At 55.0% G+C, this 19,276-nt stretch overlaps 2 protein-coding genes across 40 annotated transcripts in view; one reads left to right on the top strand and one right to left on the bottom strand.

Moving 5' to 3' along the window:
* Positions 1–17: 17 nt before the first annotated feature.
* Positions 18–8,593, top strand: RUSC1 (RUN and SH3 domain containing 1). Of its 4 annotated transcripts, none has more exons than XM_051857214.2 (11): positions 18–153; positions 848–2,294; positions 2,559–2,627; positions 3,962–4,060; positions 4,204–4,280; positions 4,389–4,563; positions 4,638–4,743; positions 4,893–4,939; positions 5,423–5,972; positions 6,478–6,606; positions 7,862–8,593. In XM_051857214.2, the coding sequence occupies exons 2-11, from the start codon at positions 932–934 to the stop codon at positions 8,028–8,030; spliced, it is 2,784 nt and encodes a 927-aa protein (XP_051713174.1). In that variant the 5' UTR covers positions 18–153; positions 848–931; the 3' UTR covers positions 8,031–8,593. The 4 variants fall into 4 exon arrangements, with proteins under 4 accessions (XP_051713174.1, XP_051713173.2, XP_051713175.1 ...); XM_051857213.2 differs by having other exon boundaries at positions 2,559–2,969; XM_051857215.2 differs by lacking the exon at positions 2,559–2,627.
* Positions 8,594–11,717: 3,124 nt separating this feature from the next.
* The window catches only part of ASH1L (ASH1 like histone lysine methyltransferase), a 241,742-nt gene continuing 234,183 nt past the window's right edge, over positions 11,718–19,276 (bottom strand). For all 36 annotated transcript variants that reach the window (XM_051857197.2, XM_070077550.1, XM_070077542.1 and 33 more), the window contains 3 exons: positions 17,247–17,287; positions 14,377–14,678; positions 11,718–13,399 (listed from right to left, as the gene is read on the bottom strand). In XM_051857197.2, the coding sequence (XP_051713157.2) occupies positions 13,308–13,399; positions 14,377–14,678; positions 17,247–17,287 (435 nt within the window). In that variant the 3' untranslated portion in view covers positions 11,718–13,307. The remainder of the gene's footprint in view (positions 13,400–14,376; positions 14,679–17,246; positions 17,288–19,276) is intronic.

Here is a 19,276-nt window from a genome sequence, read left to right as displayed (position 1 = left end):
GCTACGCCACGCCCATGCGCGGAGGGGTGCGGCTGCGCAGCGGAGCGGGTTGGCCCAGCGCCCCTCCCCTCCCCTCGGCTCTGTGCCCCGCCGGGCGGGGACGGTGGGAGCCGCTGACCAGCCCAGGGCCGGAGCGGTTCCAGGAGGACCCTGGTGAGGAGGGCTCGGCACGTGGGATCGACCGGGGCTGGCGGGGTGGGGCAGGCCAGCGGGAGTATTAGTGAATAGCGCAGGGGTGGTGGGTGGTGGTTAGATGATGGAGATGAGCGAGAGAATGGACAGGCGACCTCGGTAGCGAGCCGGGTAAGGGCGTACGGAGGCTGCAGGCTGGAGCCGGTGCAGGGCAGCCTGCGGATGCAGAGTTGACGTCCTGACGGCTTCTCTGTCCTTCTCCCCCTCCAGCCCCCGCCCCTTTCCTGCATTAACGGGGCTTGCCCTGATCCCCTCCGGCCCCTCCCCCCCCCACTGCTTTTAAGACCTTTTGGGCGGGGTCTCCCTTGGCCCCTTCCTCTGAGAGGGAGGTGTAGGCTGGAGGGAGGGCAGGGTCAGCTTGCTGCAGCAGGGCCGGGGGATCCATTCTGGGCTGCATCTTCTTCCAAGCCTCTGCACCCCCACGGGGCCGCATTCTCTGACCCTCCCGCTCCTTTCCTGGGGCGGGGTGTGTGTGTGTGTGGGGGGGCTTGTACATTCGACTCCACCTGCAAACACTGCAGTGGAAACTAAAGGCCAGTCGATGGCGATTTGCATCTTATTTAAATATCTTCCAAAGCAGCCAGAGTCAGTCACCTCCGTGTCCTTCCCCGGCCCTTGCCCTCACTGGCTGGGTCTCACCACCCCCGGCTTCTAGGTCTGCATTCTGCGGTTGCCAGGTAGGTGGATGTGAGAGGCCGGATCCTCCCGGTTTAGAGGCCATCGCGTCGCCGCCGGCACCATGCTGTCCCCTCAGAGGGCTTTACTCTGCAACCTCAACCACATCCACCTCCAGCACGTCTCCCTAGGCCTGCACTTGTCCCGCCGCCCAGAGCTGCGCGAGGGGCCCCTGAGCACACCCCCTCCCCCGGGAGACACTGGGGGCAAGGAGAGCAGGGGCCCCTGCAGCGGGACCCTGGTGGATGCCAATTCCAACAGCCCAGCCGTGCCCTGCCGATGCTGCCAGGAACACGGGCCAGCAGCCTTAGAAAACCGGCAGGATCCGTCTCAGGAGGAGGAAGGGGTGGCCTCTCCCTCGGACCCGGGCTGCTCCTCCTCTCTCAGCTCCTGCTCTGACCTGAGCCCGGACGAGTCGCCGGTCTCCGTCTACTTGCGCGACCTCCCTCGCACCGAGGATGGCCACCCGCAGCCCAGCATCGTGCCCCCGGGGCAGGGCTCCCCACTTGCTGCAGCAGGCCCTGGGCCCTGCTCCCCGGACAGCTTCTGCTGCTCCCCCGATTCCTGCTCAGGCACCTCCTCCCCACCCGGCCCTGACCTGGACTCCAACTGCAACGCCCTGACCGCCGCCCAGGACCTCGCTTCCCCGAGCCTGGAGGACGAGGAGGAGAGTGGGGAGCAGGACCTTCCCACCTCTGAGCTCTCGGAGGCGGAAGATGGGAAAATCGATGTTGGGAAAACGGAGCCCAGTTGGAAAATCAACCCCATTTGGAAAATTGACACAGAGAACGCTGAAGCTAGATGGAACCTCCCCGACAACAATAACTCTGGTTGGAAAACCAACGGAAATACTAACTGGAAAACGGAACCTGGGAAATTCGACTCTTGTTGGAAAACCAACACAGGACTAGCTGATTCCGGCTCGCAAACAGATGCAGGAAAAATTGATGGGGGATGGAGAAGTGACGTCAGCGAAGAGCCGGCGCCCCATCGGACAATCACGTCCTTCCACGAGCTGGCCCAGAAGCGCAAGCGGGGCTCGGGGCTGCCCCCGGTGCCGCAGGCCAAGAAAGATCGCAGCGACTGGCTCATAGTTTTCTCTCCGGACACCGAGCTCCCCCCCGCCGGCTCGCTGGGCGGCACCTCGGCGGCTCCGCGGGAGGTCACCACCTTCAAGGAACTGCGGTCCCGAAGCCGGGCCCCGCCCCCGCCCGTGCCCCCACGAGACCCCCCAGCTGGCTGGGCCTTGGTGCCGCCCCGGCCCCCACCCCCGCCCGTCCCTCCCCGGAGGAAGAAGAACCGGCTCGGGCTACAACCCATCGCGGAGGGGCAGCCCGAGGAGGGCAGGGCGGCCAGCCCCGCGGCTGGCGAGGAGGCCCCAGCCGCGAAGGAGCCTGAGGAGCCCGGCGCGCAGAGCGGCCTCGAGGGTAAGAGACTGCAGGAACCGGAGAGGAGGGCTGGGCTTCGGCCTCGCCCACTCCTCCCGAGCTTCCAGCCCCGCCCCCTGTCTCCATTCTGTGTCATTCCCCGCCCCCTCCACCAGGGAGCGCTCCGGGAAAGGGAAACCGGGCGGGCCCTTGGGCTACGGGACTAACTCTCTGCTCCCTCTTTCTCCCGCCCCTCTTTGCCTGGCTGCTGGCCCCGCTGCCCTCCCTCCCCTCTGCGCCTGGCCCCGCCAATCCTGCCTGCAGCCGGTCCCCTCCTACTCCCCCGACCCCTGGTTTTCCGGCTCTCTGCCGACGGGCGCCCCCTGTTGGCGGGTGAGGGCGCGGGCGCAGCTGGGTCCCTGCTCCTTGCGCCCCTGGCCCGGCGGCCGGGCGCCGGGCTGCGGTTGCTGGGGGCGCCGAGCCCCCCGGAGGAGCAGCTGCTGCCCGTCCGCCTGTCCCCGGTGGGAGCCTACTCGCCCCCGACGCGGGGGGCCCTACCCTGCCTGGCCAGCCCTGAGCTGGCACTGCTGCTGTCCCCGCTCTTCCCCAGAAGTAGCACCTTCCCCGCCGCGGCTCCCCCGCCCCGCCAGGTACCCGCCCCCCCGCTGTCACCGCCACCTCGTCCGCCGAAGGCCCCTCGCTGGACCAGGAGCCCGCCGCCTCCGCCCAGGCTACGTAAGACGGTGGCGGGCGAGCCACGCCGAAGGAGGGGCCGCCCCGCCCACCCACAGCCCGTCCCACCCGCGCCGGACCCTCAGTCTGGTCTTTTCTCCTGGTTACCCGGCTTGGTCCCACCCTCCAACTTGGGCATTCCGGCCAGTTCGCTGGTCCTGGGCCGTGTGGCCTCGCCTGGAGGCGCGGCGGGGGTCGCTGCTCTTCCTGCTGCCGTGGCCCGGCGCCCCTCCCTCCAGGCCTGCCCTAAGCAAAGTGGACATGGCTTGCCCGACCTCCAAGCCCACTTTAGGGCGCGTCCCATACATGGCTAGGGACCAGGAGTCGCGCCCTCGGCGGAGTTCTTCCCGCGCAATTCGGGCTGGATCCCCCTCCCTCCCCGGCCCCCATCCCTTGCTGGGAGAGGGCGGAGGGCGAAGCGCCCGGGGGAGCTCATTGGTCCAGGAGGCTCTGGCCACGCCCTCCCGGCAAGCCCGCCCCACGTGGGGCGAAGGAGGCGCTGGACTCGGGGATGCTGGCGTGGGCCCCGGGTTTCCCCTTTCCGGCGCCTTCCAGCCCCCCCCCCCCCCGACCCGTGGGTCTCCCCTTCCCTCGCCCCGCCTCCCTGTCCCGTCTGTCTGTCTTTCCATTGGTTCGGGCTGCCCACGTGCTCCCCGGGCGCGGGGCGGGGCCGGGCCCGGGCGGCTCGCTGCGGGCCTCCCCCGGGGTTCAGGCCCCGGGCGGGCGGGCAGGCGGGAGGCGAGCGCGGTTCTCCTGCCGCACCGGGGCTTCGGGGTTCAGGAGGTGGGGAAGCAGGGATCGGGGTCCGGGGCCGGGCGGCGAGCGCCGGGACGCGGGGGACACTTCGCCTCGGGGGCCCGCGCCCTCCCCCGTCTGCACCAGACCCTTCAGGGGCTGGAGCGCTGCCGACCCCGCGGGAGATCACCTGTGCGGGAGCCCGGAACCCTCGGGTGACCTTTGGTAAGTGTCCCCGCGTCCTTCTTCCCTCACCCCAGTCCGTAGTTCCTGGTCATTCGCCGGTGTTCCCCGGGCCCAGCGGCTGTGGATGGCAGAAGCCCGGAGCGGGACCGGCCAGCTGCAGGAGCAGAAGAAAGGTAGGGCACCCCGACTGCGCACCCCTGCTTCTCAGCGAGCCGCGCCTCCCGGAGCCCCGCCTTCGGGCTGTCAGGGCCCTTGGCGCGTGGCGGGGAAGAGACAGGGGGCTTCGATGCGTCTTCTGCCCCCCGCCCCGTCGCAGGTCTCCTGATAGCCGTCAGCGCCTCGGTGGACAAGATCATCTCGCACTTCGGGGCGGCCCGGAACTTGGTTCAGAAGGTGAAGGTGGCGGGGGAGCCTGCTGGGGGCTCAGAGCGGGGGCGCAGGGACACTGGGCGGGAGGTGGCTGCAGTGTCTCGGGCCCCTTCCGCATTGCGCCGCCTGCAGGCCCAGCTGGGGGACAGCCGGCTCAGCCCGGACGTGGGGCACCTGGTGCTGACCACCCTCTGCCCGGCGCTCCATGCCCTGGTGGCGGACGGCCTGAAGCCTTTCCGGAAGGACCTCATCACCGGGCAGCGCAGGAGCAGCCCCTGGAGCGTGGTGGAGGCCTCAGTGAAGCCAGGTGAGCGGCCGGGGCCGAGGCCGGGCCGGGCTGCGGGCGGGGCGGCGCCTCGCTGACCGCGCCCTTGTCCGCAGGCTCCAGCACCCGGGCCCTGGGAACCCTGTACAACCAGGTCTGCCGTCTGGCGCCGCTGAGCAGCAGCCGAAGCCGCTTCCATGCCTTCATCCTCGGCCTCCTCAAGTGAGTGTGGCCTTTCCCCACTGCCCCTTCGAGGACCTGAGGCCCGCAGGGGCATTGCGCGGGGGACCCCGTTGGGGGGGCTACGGCCCTGCCTCCTGGGGGGGACCAGCCCCTCCTCCTTGACCTCCCTCCCCTCCTCTGCTCTCCAGCACTAAGCAGTTGGAGCTGTGGTTTTCCAGTCTGCAGGAAGATGCAGGTAGGGGGCTGGGGATGGGAGACGGTGGGTTGCTGGGGCGGGTCGGCGGGGAGGAAGGAAGGGATCCTCTTCCGCTGCTTCCGGCTGGTCTTGGTGTCCTGCTGAGACCTTCTGAGCTCCAGGTGCCTCCGCCAGCAGCCCCTGCCCCAGGGCCCTGCGGCTGCCTTCACCCTGGGCCACCCCTGGGCCCTGCTCAGCAGCTCATGCCTCCTTTGGGCCCTTCCCCAGTGAGGGTCCACTTGCGTCCAAGCTCCCAGGAGGCCGTCCTCCCCATGTCGTGCGTGCTCTGTGGGCCTCCTTTCTGCCCCTTCACTCTTCCTTGGTTATCTGTCACCACCTGCTTGCTCCCTAGGCCATGGGTGCCCAGAGCCAGAGATATGGCCGCCCTGCCTTCCAGCATGAGGGCGGTGGCCTGGAGGGAGTTTGGTGGGCTGATGGGGGAAGGGCGTGCCCCCGGGCTGATGCTGGCCTGCTCTCCTCCAGGCCTGTTGTCCCTGCTGTACCTGCCCACTGGATTCTTCTCCCTGGCCCGGGCCGGCTGCCCGTCCCTGTCCACAGAGCTGCTGCTGCTGCTGCAGCCGCTGTCGGTGCTCACCTTCCACCTGGACCTGCTCTTTGAGCACCACCACCACCTGCCCCTGGGCCCGTCTCAGGCCCCCGCCCCGCCGGGCCCACCCCCAGCCCTGCAGCAGACTGTGCAGGCCGTGCTGCACTGGGGGGGGCGGCTGGCCCAGACTCTTCGGGGGGCTTCCGGGGAGGCTGCTGCAGATGCCTCGGCTCCTCCAAGTTCCTCTGCCGCGGGCAGCTGGTGGGAACAGCTGACCCAGGCCTCCCGGGTCTATGCCTCCGGGGGTACCGAGGGCTTCCCTCTGCCCCGGTGGGGACCCAGGCGTCATAGAGCTGCAGCAGAGAGTGCGCACGAGAGACCCCTGCCCACGGAGGAAGCGGCACCAGGCAGAGGCGTGTGGCTCGGGAGGCTGTTTGGAGTGCCTGGCGGCTCCGCAGAAACTGAGAGCGGAGCCCTGAAGTCCAGGTATTGGGGTACCTGCTCCCTCTGTGACCTTCTGACCCAGTGAGGTCCTGTGGGCCTCCCTGAAAACCTGGAGGTTGGCCATCTGGTCCTCTACAGCCTCTGGCTAAAAGCCTTAGCTTCGTCAATGGTTACATTGTACAGGTTTGTAAAGAACCTGGCTAAGGTTCTGGACTTTACCCCTTGATCTTTTTCCTATGCGGCCCTGTAGATTAAGAACACGTTTGCCTTAGGTACTGTGTGAGCCTGGGACCTCACTGGTCCCGTACAGACCCTGCTGGTTCTGCAGGTCTCTTGTGCCTTTTGGCGTTAGACCTTTGCTGCCCTCTCCCCGGTCACCCCAAAGGTGGCGGTGTCTCAGCTGCCACCCCGCCCTTAGTGACCGGCTTCCTGCTGCTTCTGACCCGCAGGCAGGCCCCGCAACCGCCCCCTCTCCCCAAGTCCCTGGGCTCCTGGGTTGTGTTCCTGGAGGTGGGGTGGCCTCCGTGAGCTGTGCCCCTCCCTGCAGGAGGCCGTCCAGCTGGCTGCCCCCGGCTGTGAGTGTGTTGGCCCTGGTGAAGCGGGGGGCCCCTCCTGAGACGCCCGCTTCTCCCGAGGAGCCCGAGGCCCCGGTGCCCAGCCTGGTGCAGGCCCACAGGTGAGGACGGGCACGATGCAGCGGGAGCCGAGGCTTTGCACAGAGCAGATGGGAGGCGGCCTAGCAGTCTGGGCTTTACAAGCAGACAGCGCTTGGTTTGCGTCGCATCTCTGCAGCCCTGGTTTCTCTGCAGTACTTGGGTTGTAGTTGCTAGGAAGGCCACACCTGGCATGCAGCAGGTAGGTGAGTGCAGACGCATGGCTCATCCCGTCAGTAGAGGCGTCTCATTTGGCCCAGGGGCTACTTTGGGTCTTGTTTCTTTTGGGTTCTCTCAGGCCATTGAATTAAGCGTCTTGATGTTTCCCTGGTTCACCGACACTTTCCAAGTATTGTGTCTGGCGGGGCCGGGGGAATACAGAGGTCAAGACGCTGGGAGTCCAGGACTCAAGGCGCTCACGGTCCGGTGGAGACATAGTGGATAAAGGAGCAGTTAGCATCTGTGTATGGTAAAGACTACGAAAGGAATCCGGAGCCCTCTGGGGCCATGTGCACAGGGCTGAGGCCTGAGGCCCTCCCGCCCAGTGATGGCAGAGGAATGTCCGTCTGGCAAAGGAATGGGAGGCCCACGCATGCTGAGTGAGAAACTGTGGGTACGCAGGGGCTGTGGCCGGAGTGGAGGAAGCCGACGGTTGTGCTGGTGCGGCGGCAGGTGTCACTGGGCCAGCTGCAGAGCCCTGGGGGAGTCCGAGCCAGGGAACGGCGTGCTTGCTTGTGTTTTACAGCGATCTGGATGCAGCTGAGGGAGGCAGGCCGAGAGGTTCCTGGAGACCAGTTAGAGCACAGCTGGGGAGCAGAGAGAGCGTGGGTATAGAGGCCTGAGCCCGGCTGGCTGGTGCAGCAGAGGTGGGGAGAGAGTGGATGAGGCAGTTGGCGATGCAAACAGCGCCTTTTGGTGATGGCGGTGGCGGCAACCCCTGGGTTTCTGTCAGCAACAACTGGGCAGAAAGCTGTGCCCTTCACCACTGCAGGGGATGCAGGAGGGACCAGTTGGCAGCTTCAGATGAGTCACTTAGTTTGTGTATGTTGAACTGGAAGCGTCAGGGACAAGCGCGAGCAGCGTCAAATACGCAGATCAAGAGTGCGTGTGGCCCGGGAGAGGGCTAGGCCCAGCATCAGCGGGTCTGTGGACGGCCTCCAGAGCCCGGTCCATGCTCACTGAGCTGAACTAGCAGGCGCGCTCTGTGCAGGGGTGGGGGCGAGGCCTGGGGGCACCTGCACCTCCTTTCATCTCAGCATCTTCCTCTGGTCCCCACAGGACGGTTCGGGCTCTGTGTGACCACACCGCTGCGGGCCCTGACCAGCTGAGCTTCCGGCGTGGGGAGGTGCTGCGTGTCATCACGACGGTGGACGAGGACTGGCTGCGCTGTGGGCGGGACGGCTCAGAGGGGCTGGTGCCTGTTGGGTATACCTCCCTTGTCCTCTAGCCCAGGGCGCGCCCCCTGCCTGCACGTTTCCCTCCTGCCATCTGGGAATGGAATGGCCTGTGAACACTGATCCACGACAACCAACCACCCCAGAAGCCTCTTCCCTGTCTGCAAGATGACAATTGTTCCCACATGCACTTCTGCTAAAAATATTTAAAATATTTAAAATAAACTTTCCGTCTTCCCTCCCATGCCCATCTGTAAGGTGAAATCTGCTTTTCTTCCAAATATATAACAAGGAATTCCCCTCCATGAACCCCCTCCTCTTTCCCACCTGCATATGGGAGCGGCCCCCTCTCTGCGACATGGCCGTCTGTGGGCCGCCCTCTGCTGCCTTCCTCCCCAAGTGGACTGTACCAGTGTAGTACGCGCCCGGCCCCTGAGCCCGAAGGGCCTCTGGTCTCCTTCCTGTGTATGGCATCTTCCCCACACTCCTCCCCTCATGTCGCCTGTATTGATGTCCTACTCACGCTGTATGAGGTGCTGACGCCTGGACACCCCTGGCGGGTGGGCCTGTGGTGGTCTGCCCCTTTCCCTTTGTTCCAATAAAGTGTGGGAGTTGAGTGCGTGTCCCTGTGGCTTTCGGGGCTCTGGCTTGGGGGACTTCCTCATTAATCTGAATGTTCTCTGAGGGATGTGGAAGGGAGCCCTGCTTGCTGCCTGAATCTCAAGTGCTGCTCCACGCTAAGATTTTAGTGCTGTGTTAAGACTGATAGAACCCTGGACAAATATGGGACCCAGGATGGGGGCAAGGAGGAGGAACACTCAGCCCCTGAATTGTGCTTACTCGATTCATTATCTGACACTGAAGGAAAGGATTAAAGAATTCCAAGAAGTGACATTTCATTGCTCCTACTCGGGTGATGTAATTCCAAGTGAGCAAAGTGACGTGCCGTCCGCTACTTGACAGGTGAGTTTCCTTTCAATCTCTGGAGTAGCAGAGATGCTCTATGGGCTGGGCATGGCAATAAAGGAGTTTCTAGACCGCAGAATCCAAAGCCAGAATGAACCAGCAGCAGGCAAGTCAGGGGAGGCTGAGAACTACGAAGTGACACAGGGCAAAACTCAGTTGCCTTTTATTTTAGGGAACTTGGTTGGAGACAATGGGCTGATGACAGGGGAGGGGACTTGGGGACATACTTGGAGAAATCTTAAGAGCCAAGGCTCTGGTAGCACTTGGGAGCAAGGCCTCGTTCTACTTCCGTCATTTTCTAAGACTGAAATCTGCCTCATCCCTGGCTGTTATTCAGCTGTTCCCTGCGTTAATTTTGCTTTTTGTGTTTAGCCGTCCTTCCAATTTTATTTTTAAAAACATTCGTGAGAGAGATCCATTATCCTTCCATCTGCTGGTTTACTCCTCGAATGGAGGCGACATCCAGGTCTCTCCCGTGCGTGGCAGGCAGGGCCCAGTGCGTGGCCGTCTCCGCTGCCTTCTCAGGTGCAATAACCGGAAGCTGGACTGGAAGCGGGGCAGCTGCCAGGACTTTGCCATGGGATGCTGGGGTCGAAAGTGGCAGCTTAGTTCTCTATGTCACAGTGCCGGCCCCATCTCCTGATCTGAGAGCTCAGTTTGCATTTCAGGTGTTTTCTAGGGTGACGTTTCTCAAGCAGGGAATGACTTAGAGGAGCCCGAGTTCTCCAATTTATAACGGCATTTGCAAATAACGACCATAAAAGTTGTATTGCTGTACACAGCATCTCAGGTGACGTAACAGTGGATGGGGGAGACTGCTGCTATTTGACACGAGGACCAGGATTTCTCAGCGTGAGGTCTACGGAGTAATTTTGGAGGTCCCATGATTCCTAAAGTTTCAGGAACACCAAGAATACAGCTTTTACTTCCCGTAACTCAACCTGCCCGCTCCTGTCCCCATGGGCTTGGTTTTAGAGCGGCTGATTCTAGTGACTGGGAAGTCCTAGAGCGACACTGTGGGGTCAGGGAGATCTGACCTGATGTGACATCTGCAATCGCAGGACATGGCTCGCAGGTCTGTGCACTGGCAAGAGAGCAGGAGCAGGGAGACCTCCCAGAAGAAAGTGAAATAGACCAAATAAAAATGTACATAACGTTTACTTTTGGAATATTATTATATATTATCTAGAATATGACAGCTACAGTAGATACCAAAAGTTAAAAAATCACGTTAATTTCTGTTTACAGTTGTGGGAAGGCTGCTGAGGTAACAGGAGCAGAGACTGCATGCTCCCATCGGCTGCCTTGCTGGTTCTGAGGACTGTCTAGCCCATGGTCTGGGGCGGTCTGTTCTTCCCGTTAGGGCGCGAGTGGGCTCATCTCCCGTGATGATTGAGTTGCTTTGACAATTTCCTGAGCGCAGGCCCTGGAGCGCCAGTTCCAACACTAGCAATCACGTGAGGGTTAGCAAGTTAGTTAGCTCCGAGCTTCCGCCTTCATTTCTCAGAATGGTTACTGGCCTCAGAGAGGCGCGAGGGCTGACTGACCAGCTATGTGATCTTGGGCAAGTGACTTAACCACTCTGTTGGATTCAGTTTCCTCATCTATAAAACTGAATTTGGGGACCTACCAGAAAGGGATGTTGTGAGGATTAATGAATGAACACCCGGATTTCTAACACGTAACAGCCTAAACTATGTGGCCTGAAGTTCTGGCCAGTCTCAGAGAGTGCTAAGGAGATGAGGGAGGAGTGTGAAGGCGTAGAATGGCACTGCAAATGCGAGAGAAAGCTGGGTATCTGGTGTGGGGATTACTGTGCTAACTGGTTAGGCTGAGTTAGGTTGGTTAGGTCGCTACTACCGAAGAAGTGGCTTTGTCCTGTAGTCGCCAGCACTGGGTGTTTCCTGTGGGGCCCGGATGCTGATCATGTGGTTTCAGAAAGCTCCCCCAGGGAAGAGGGTGGAAGATCAATGGAGGAAAAAAGAGCAAGCTCACCACTCCGCAGTTAGGAAAAGTTTTCTCCATTTAATACTAGACTTTCAAGGATTGAGATGCAAGCTTTTTATGCAATTACATCCAATGTTAAAATTGGTAATACATAATTTACAAAGATTAACATCAAAACAATCATCTATTTAGATATGCTTTTGTAAAAAGGAAATATATTAGCAGCATTTATATTTTCCGCAATCACACAGCCTACAGACATGCAGACTAACTCGGTATCTATTTGCAGTGATGTAGTGCTTTGCCCCGCATTTCAAACACCAAAACCCGCCTGGCAGCTGGGGGTTCTTTTTATTTCGTTATTATAAAATAACCGAAAAATAAAAAAAGGCATTAATTTCTACACCAGTAAGAAAAAACAAGTTTTTGCACTTACCTAACATTTGATTGTCTAAAAAACATTTCAGTTTTTAGTCTTTCAACAAAAGAAAGATAAAATGACAGAGCGTAGTGTCTTTTGCTTCTGTTCTCGCATTTTACAAAGTTTTTTTTATTTTCATCTTTTTTAAAATTTTAGTGTTTAACACTATTAAAGGAAACATTGAATTTTAATCTCTTTCTTGTCATTTTCTTGTTTTTGACTAAAAGGAGACCCCCAAAGTGCCCCTAGTCCCACCTCCCTCCCACCCACTCCCTGCAATGAAAAACAAAAATCACTCAAACGGGCTTGGACATGCGATTTCTGCAGCTCCACACATGAGTATCTTATACCCAGGTCTCTTAGTAATGTACAGTGCTTCTCTACAGTAAGAAAATACTCCAAACTATTTTCTTAATTCTCTTTTTTCTTTAATAAAATATTTATTTTGCTTTTTCTCTGCTCATGGGGATCTATGGCATCCCCTGCCTCTTTTTTTTTTTTTTTTCCCTCAAGAATGACACAGAAAGGAGAAAAAGAAAAAAAGATTCAATGGAATGGAAAGTGGTGAATGTTTTCTACCTAAACAAGTCAGAGCGTCGTCATCGTAAGGGAAAATGTACAATTAGGACAGCATTGGTCCAATATTAGAAAAAAGTAATGGGGACATGTTAACTATTGTATTGCTTACCAATCACGCAGCAGATATATATATATATATATATATATATACACACACACATATATATATATATACACACACAACTTGGCACATTTAAAAACCATCTTTCTTTTATAAGAACATCTAAAACATATATGCATATGTATGTCTGAAAAGACAACAAAGCAAAGCTTTTTAAATTTCATTTTTAAAGAGACAGTATAGTCTAGTAACTTCTGGTCAGGACAATGGGGAGGAAGGAGACACCCTGGATATACCTCCCGATGATAAAGTCATTCAGGAGGATGGAGGGAAGATGGAACTACGGGTGAAGAGAGAACACTGTCTCTTTAAGAGATGAACATTGAAACTGTACAATTAAGAAAACGAGTAGTGTTTTCAGTTGATAATCTACACGCACAACAAATACTCTGAGAGGTGAATACTGCTGAACAGGTTATGTAGTGACTTGTTGGGGGGTTTAGAGTTTTTGTTGTGTGGGGTTAAAATGATTTCATTGTGAAATGATTAGTTTCTGATTGCACAGCACAGCAGACACACAAAGAACCACAGCGCATCAAAAACAGCACATGTGTTGGCGGGGGCCTGGCTTTCTCATTAGAAAAAAATGTGTTCGGCAGGTTATGAAGGGTAAAACAAATACAAATAATTACAAGGTGTACTACCCTTCTGACCCCATGGGGGCCTTCCCTATCCCATGATTCCATTTTGAGGAGTAGAGGTAGGGAAAGGGGCAGCAGTTACAAGTGCTTTGAGCCATCAACTCACGTTTTCCTTTGACCTGGCTGGGCAAGACAGGAGAGAGAAACCTTCCTACTAGGGATCTGGGAAGAGGCCCCAGCTTCTGTTTCCATTTTAGGTCTCCGGGGTAGCTCTTGGAGCCAACAGAGAACAGACGGGGTAGGGCTGGGATCCCGGCTCTATCCCTTTGGATTCTGAGTTACACCTGGGCTAGGAAGCAGCTTCTCAGCAGTGCCTGTGGGATCACAGGATGACCCAGAGAAACCTAAGCTGCGGAGGCGGCCAGTGCCAACAGGGTTTGGTTGGCCCCAGTGTGGTCCTCCCTCCTTTCTACATTAGTAACCTTTAGGGTGAAGCAATGGAGAGGAAAATTAAACTGAACTGTCTTGTGCAGACCCCTTCTCTTCCTCTCCACTAGCTCCAAGGTTGATTAAGTACCTAATGTTGACAACACGGCCCCATTCCCTTTGCCTGGACGGACCCTTCCCACCCCTGTCTACTACACTCAGAGAGCAGGAGGCAGGACTGCTTAGCTCCACTGGATCTCAGACGCTTTGAGGTCTCATTCTTTGAGGATCACTTCCGAAAGCTGTTTTCTGGAATAAACAAAGTACGCCTTCGCAGCTTTCTGCCCGATCCTTCCTCCAGCAAGTAGGTCACATCAATGGCTGAAACAGAACCAAGGAAGCTCATGAAATGCCACTCTCCCACTCCTTACTCCAGATCTGAGCTCTCAGGATAGCACAGCAATGTAATTCCTTCTCTGACCTATCAGCAATTTAGGTCCTCCTCTGTCAGATGAAGAAAGGTGGTTCTCCAGAAAAGGAGATCATCTCAGTTCCCAAAGTTTTGCTCGCAACAAGTACCGAAAGGCAGGCAGTGGAACTACCCCATTATTTAGAATACTTCCATGCCAGACCAACTAATTAGAAGTTGTTCTTGGGCTGGCAATGTGGCACAGCAGGTTAAGTTGCCACCTGCAACATGGGCATTCCAACAGGTGGAAGATCAAGTCCCAGCTGCTGCACTTCCAATCTAGTTCCCTGCTAATGCGCCTGGGAAAGCAGCAGAGGATGGCCCACGTGCTTGGGACCCTGTTACCCACATGGGAGACCCAGATGGGAGTTCTGGCCTCCTGGCTTCAGCATAGCCACCATTGTTGCAGCATTTGGGGAGTGATCTGGGGATGAAGATTTCTCCTTCTCTCCTTCCCTCTAACTCTGCCTTTCAAATAAATAAATACAATCTTTTAAAAAAGGTATTCTTTTTCTCTCCCTCTCCAATTATTAACCATGTATTTTACATATTTTTTTAATAAGAAAATATTTATTTGAAAGGCAGAGAGAAAGATAAACAGAGACAGAAAGAAATCTATCTAGCCTGCAACAGCTAGGGCTTGGCCAAGCTGAAACCAGGAGCATGCAGCTTAATCCAGGTCTTCCACATAAGTGCCAGGGACCCAAGTACTCAGCCATCACTGTTCCCTTCCATGCTGTGCATCCGCAGAAAGCTGGAACTGGGAGAGCCAGGCATCGAACCCAAGCTCTGGTACGGGATGCAGGAGTCCCAAGCAGTGGCTTAACGGGTATGCCAAATGCCTAACCCTCTTATTTTAAACCCCAGATATGAGCCTGATTCTTCTTACCATTTTTCCCAGGGATTTTTTCAAGCAGATTAAGCAGGATCTGGTTGAGCCGCTCCCGCTGGTTATGCCGTCGCTCCTCAGGGGTACAGGCTGGCTGGGGCTCTTGACTACTTTCCTCTGTGTTTTTTTCACCCTCACTAACTTGGGCTGTTGCTCCCTCCTGTTCTGGTTCCTCCATGCTGTGCATCTCATTGGCCGCTTGCTCCTGACTGGCTAGAACCTCTTCAATCAAGGGCAGAGCATCATCCTCCTGGCCCAGGTCTTTTAACGGTGGCTTTGAGCGCTCAGACTTCCAGGATGACCTGCCAGAAGGAGATGGAGATGTAGGGTGAGGCTGAGAAGGCACATGGGAGGGGGAGGGAAGGGGAATGGAGGGTAAGAGGTTTCAGGGTAGCTTGAAATCCTGAGGTCTAGCTGTAAGGTACGAAACTTGGAACTCCTCCTCTCTCTCTCATTCCCCCTCTCTGTAACTCTCAAGTAAATAAATCAATAATCTTTAAAAAGTATAAATAAATAAATGAAATAAAGGGGGGCTGGCATTCTGGTATAGCAGGTAAAAAGCAACCTGCAACACTGGTATCCCACATGGGCATCAGTTCATGTCCCGGCTGCTCCACTTCCAATCCAGCTCCCTGCTAATGGCCTGGGAAGAGCAGCGGAAGATGGCCCAAGCGTTTGGGCCCCTGCCATCCATGTGGGAGCCTGGAAGAAGTTCCTGTAAGTAAAACAGTTCTGAGTCCCTACCCTACCCCACCCCCTTTTAAGATTCTGTATAATGAGTTCTGACTTTCCAAATAAATAAACCTTAAAAGAGAAAAGAAACTAGAAATTTGGAACTCTTTTTCTTTATTATTTCAACAATTTGCTGCCTTTCTCTGAAGTTTAATTTCTATTGGTAAAATTAAACCTGTGTTGATTTATTTGAAAGGCATAGTGAGAGAGAGACAGGAACCAACATAGAAAGATCTCCCCGTCCACTGGTTCATCTTCCAAATGCCTGCAACAGCCAGGGCTGGGCAGGCCAAGGCTGGGAACTCCGTCTGGATCTCCCAGGTGAGTGGCAAGGACCCAAGCACTTGAATCATCATCTGTTGCCTCCCAGGATGTGCATTTGGCAGGGAGCTAGAGCTGGCAATGGAGCTGGGACTCGAATGCAGGCACTCCGATGTGGGAGGCAGGTATCTCAAGTGGCAGTTTAACTGCTGTGCCAAATATCCACCCCAAACCTTTCTTCTTTCCCTCAGGAATCGGAAGCACAAGTGATTGAAATCCGTAACATGCAGCCAGGCAGATACAACTGCTTAGCTGCTTCTGACTGCTTCATGAATACAGAGAAGTATGGCAAGCCCTGCAGTCCAACTACAATAATAAGCATGTAACTAGGGCTTTACTCTTCTTGCATCCCTTTTCACACTGTTCATCTCCTATTTCTCCTTTATAGTAAGCTATCGAAGTGGGCTAAGCAGTTAATATGCCTTCATTCAACAGAAGAGACAACTGAAAAAAAGGTACCTGCGTTCTTTCTCTAGGAATGCCTCTCTCAAGTATGACATAAGCAAAATAGTAAACCCAAACTATTCAGTCAGAACTGTACTCCTGGCTACCTGTTTCTTTTTGAATTTTTATTTATTTGCTTTATTTATTTGCAAGGCAGAGAGACAGAGCGAGAGCAAGCTAGCACAAGTGAGTATGTGCACATATTCCCATGTGCTCCAAGTACCTGAGTGGGCCAGGCAGAAGCCAGAGAACTCCATCCAAGTCTCCCATATGGGTGGCAGGGATACAAGTACTCGAGTCATCACCTATAGTCTCCCAGCGTGCAAGTTAGCAGGAAGCTGGGATTGGGAGCAAAGCCAGGACTCAAAGCCAGGCACTCTGATTAGGATGTGCACGTCCCAGTGGAGGTCTTAACTGCTAGGCCAAATGCCTGCTCCTCTTTCTTTTTTTTTTAAAAGACTAATTTGTTTATTTGAAAGGCAGAGTTACAGACAGAGGGAGGGAGAGGCAGAGAGAGATCTTCCCATATGCTGGTTTACTCCTCAAATGGCTGCAATGGCAGGAGCTGGGCTGGTCCAAAGCCAGGAACCAGGAGCCTCTTCTGGGTCTCCCACATGGGAGGCAGGGGCCTGAGCACTTGGGCCATCCTCCACTGCTTTCCCAGGCACGTTAGCAGGGAGTTGGATCAGAAGCGGAGCAGCCAGGACTCAAACTGGTATCCGTATGGAATGACGGCAATAGGCAGTGGCTATACCTGCTATGCCACAGTGCTGGCCCTGCTCCTCTTTCTTTTAAAAAGCTTTTATTTCTTTATTCGTTTGAGAGGCAGGGAGACAGAGAGGAAGCACCCATCTTCTAGTCTGCACACTCGATGTCCACAGTTAGGCTGAAGCCATGAGCTGGGAATTCAATCTAGGTCTCCCAAGGTCTGCACTAGCAAGAAGCTAGAGTGAGGAGCGAGAGCCAAGCACTGAACCCAGATACTCTGATATGGGTGCTAGACTTCAATAGCGAGGGTAAAAGCCTGCCCCATATATTTGTTTTTTAACAGAGGCATGAAGAACTGATACACCTTGAGGTAATGGGAAAGATTACAGACGTCTACAAGAGACTTTTTTGAGTTTGTCTGGAGTTCTATTCCAAACCTCCTCCTCCTCTACCTTGACTCTACAAATCCCTCCCCTGCCCCAACTAAGACCCCACTGGGGACCACATCCATTGAAATCTAGTTTTTCCATATCAGTGTTGACAGTACACTGGGATATTCTGCAGAGAATAGCCAATCCTAGAGATGGAGCCGAATGGGTAGTTGCTTGTTCTCTTGCTCCATCCAAGTCAATCCCTTAGGATCTTCAAATCTCCATGGGACTCACCGACCTCCGTTCCTCTTGTAGTTGTCCGGGACATAATGAGGCTGCAGAGAAGAAAAAGGAGACGTAAGCATACTGTGGAAGTTAGCAAAAGATTATCTGGTTTAGGAGCACTCAGGATGAGGGAAGCAGGGCTAAAGCACTTAGAAGTTGGGTAACTTTATCATAAGGCAGAAGTTCACTACTTCTGTCAATCTGTAGGCCATAATGGTTTTTAGCATTTTTAATCCTAAAATAACAGAAGAGACAAAGTCATATTTTTTTCTGCCCCATTCCACTTTTTAAATAGTTATGGCTGGAATTTCAAAGCTAATCAGTGGATTGTTGATTGAGCAAGCAAGAACAAAGAAGTCTAGATGAGAGGAAGAGAACTGATGGCGGGTAGAGAAAAGACTGGAAAAATGCAAACAATAACAGAAAAACAGCAACCTACAAGTTTGCTTTCTTGTTAGAAATAGATTATTTCTCTCTCTACCACTCTTTTTAAGATTTATTTACTTGAAAGACAGGAGTTAACACAGAGAGGTAGAGCCAGAGAGAGAGAGTGAGGTCTTCCATTCTACTGGTTCACTCCCAAATGGCCGCAATGGCCAGAGCTAAGCTGATCTGAAGCCAGGAGCCCAAAGGAGTTGGGCCATCTTCTACTGCTTTCCCAGGCCATAGCAGAGAGCTGGATTGGAAGAGGAGCAGCTGGGAATCAAACCGGTGCCCATATGGAATGCTGGTACTGCAGGCAGCGGCTTTAACCCGCTGTGCCACAGAGTCAACCCCTCTCTTTTTAAAAGGATTTATTTATTTGAAAAGCAAAGTGACAGGGGAAGGAAGGAGAGAGGGATTATCTTCCATGTGCTGGTTCACTCTCCAAAAGGCCGCAACAGCTGAGATAGGGTCAGGCCAAAGCCAGGAACTCCATCCATGTCTCCCATGTGGGCATCAGGGCCCCAAATATTTGGACCATCCTCTGATTTCCCAGGTATGCCAGCAGGAAGCTGGATCAGAAGCAGGGCAGCTGTGACTGGAATTGGAATTCCAATATGGGATGCTGGCATCATAAGCGGCAGCTTAATTTACTGAGCCACAGTTGGACCCTTGTTAGATTATTTCACGACAGCTATGAATTTTGAACAGGCCCATTAAGAGAGACTCAGGGGCCGGCGCCGCGGCTCACTAGGCTAATCCTCCTCCTTGCGGCGCCAGCACACTGGGTTCTAGTCCCGGTCGGGGCGCCGGATTCTGTCCCGGTTGCCCCTCTTCCAGGCCAGCTCTCTGCTGTGGCCCGGAGGTGCAGTGGAGGATGGCCCAAGTGCTTGGGCCCTGCACCCCATGGGAGACCAGGAGAAGCACCTGGCTCCTGCCTTCGTTCAGCGCAGCGCACAGGTTGCAGCGCGCCGGCTGCGGCGGCCATTGGAGGGTGAACCAACGGCACAGGAAGACCTTTCTCTCTGTCTCTCTCTCTCACTGTCCACTCTGCCTGTCAAAAAAAAATAATAATAAAAAAAATAAATAAATAAAAGAGAGACTCAGGGATAAGGAATTCAACTAGGATTTCTTTATAGCCAACAGATAAATAGATAAGCAAAATCTTTATTTTTTAAAACGTATTTATTTACTTTTATTTTAAAGGTTGAAAGAGAGAGAGAGAGGTAGATAAAAAGATATCTTCCATTTGCTGATTCATTTCTCAAATGCCTGCAATAGCCAGGGCTGGACCAAGCCAAAGCCAGGAGTCTGGAACTCAATCTGGGTCTCTCACATGGTGGCAGGGATCCATAATTGGCTCCCCATCTCCTGCCTCCCGGTGTGTGCATTAGCTGGAAACTGGAAAGGGAAGAAAGGCTGGGATTCAAACCCAGACACTCTGATATAGGGTGCAAATGTCCCTATAGCTTCTCATCTGCTGAGCCAAATGCCAGCTTCATTTATAATTGTCTTTCTGGAAAGAAGAATACTGCAAAATAACTCGTATGTTCTCAACAATTTTTTTCCTAAAGATTTTATTTATTTATTTGAGAGGTAGAGTTACAGACAGTGAG

The sequence above is a fragment of the Oryctolagus cuniculus genome, chromosome 7 (genome assembly GCF_964237555.1).
Source record: "Oryctolagus cuniculus chromosome 7, mOryCun1.1, whole genome shotgun sequence".
In the NCBI taxonomy this organism is placed as follows: Eukaryota; Metazoa; Chordata; class Mammalia; order Lagomorpha; family Leporidae; genus Oryctolagus; species Oryctolagus cuniculus.
This window is presented reverse-complemented; position numbering and strand designations above follow the sequence as displayed.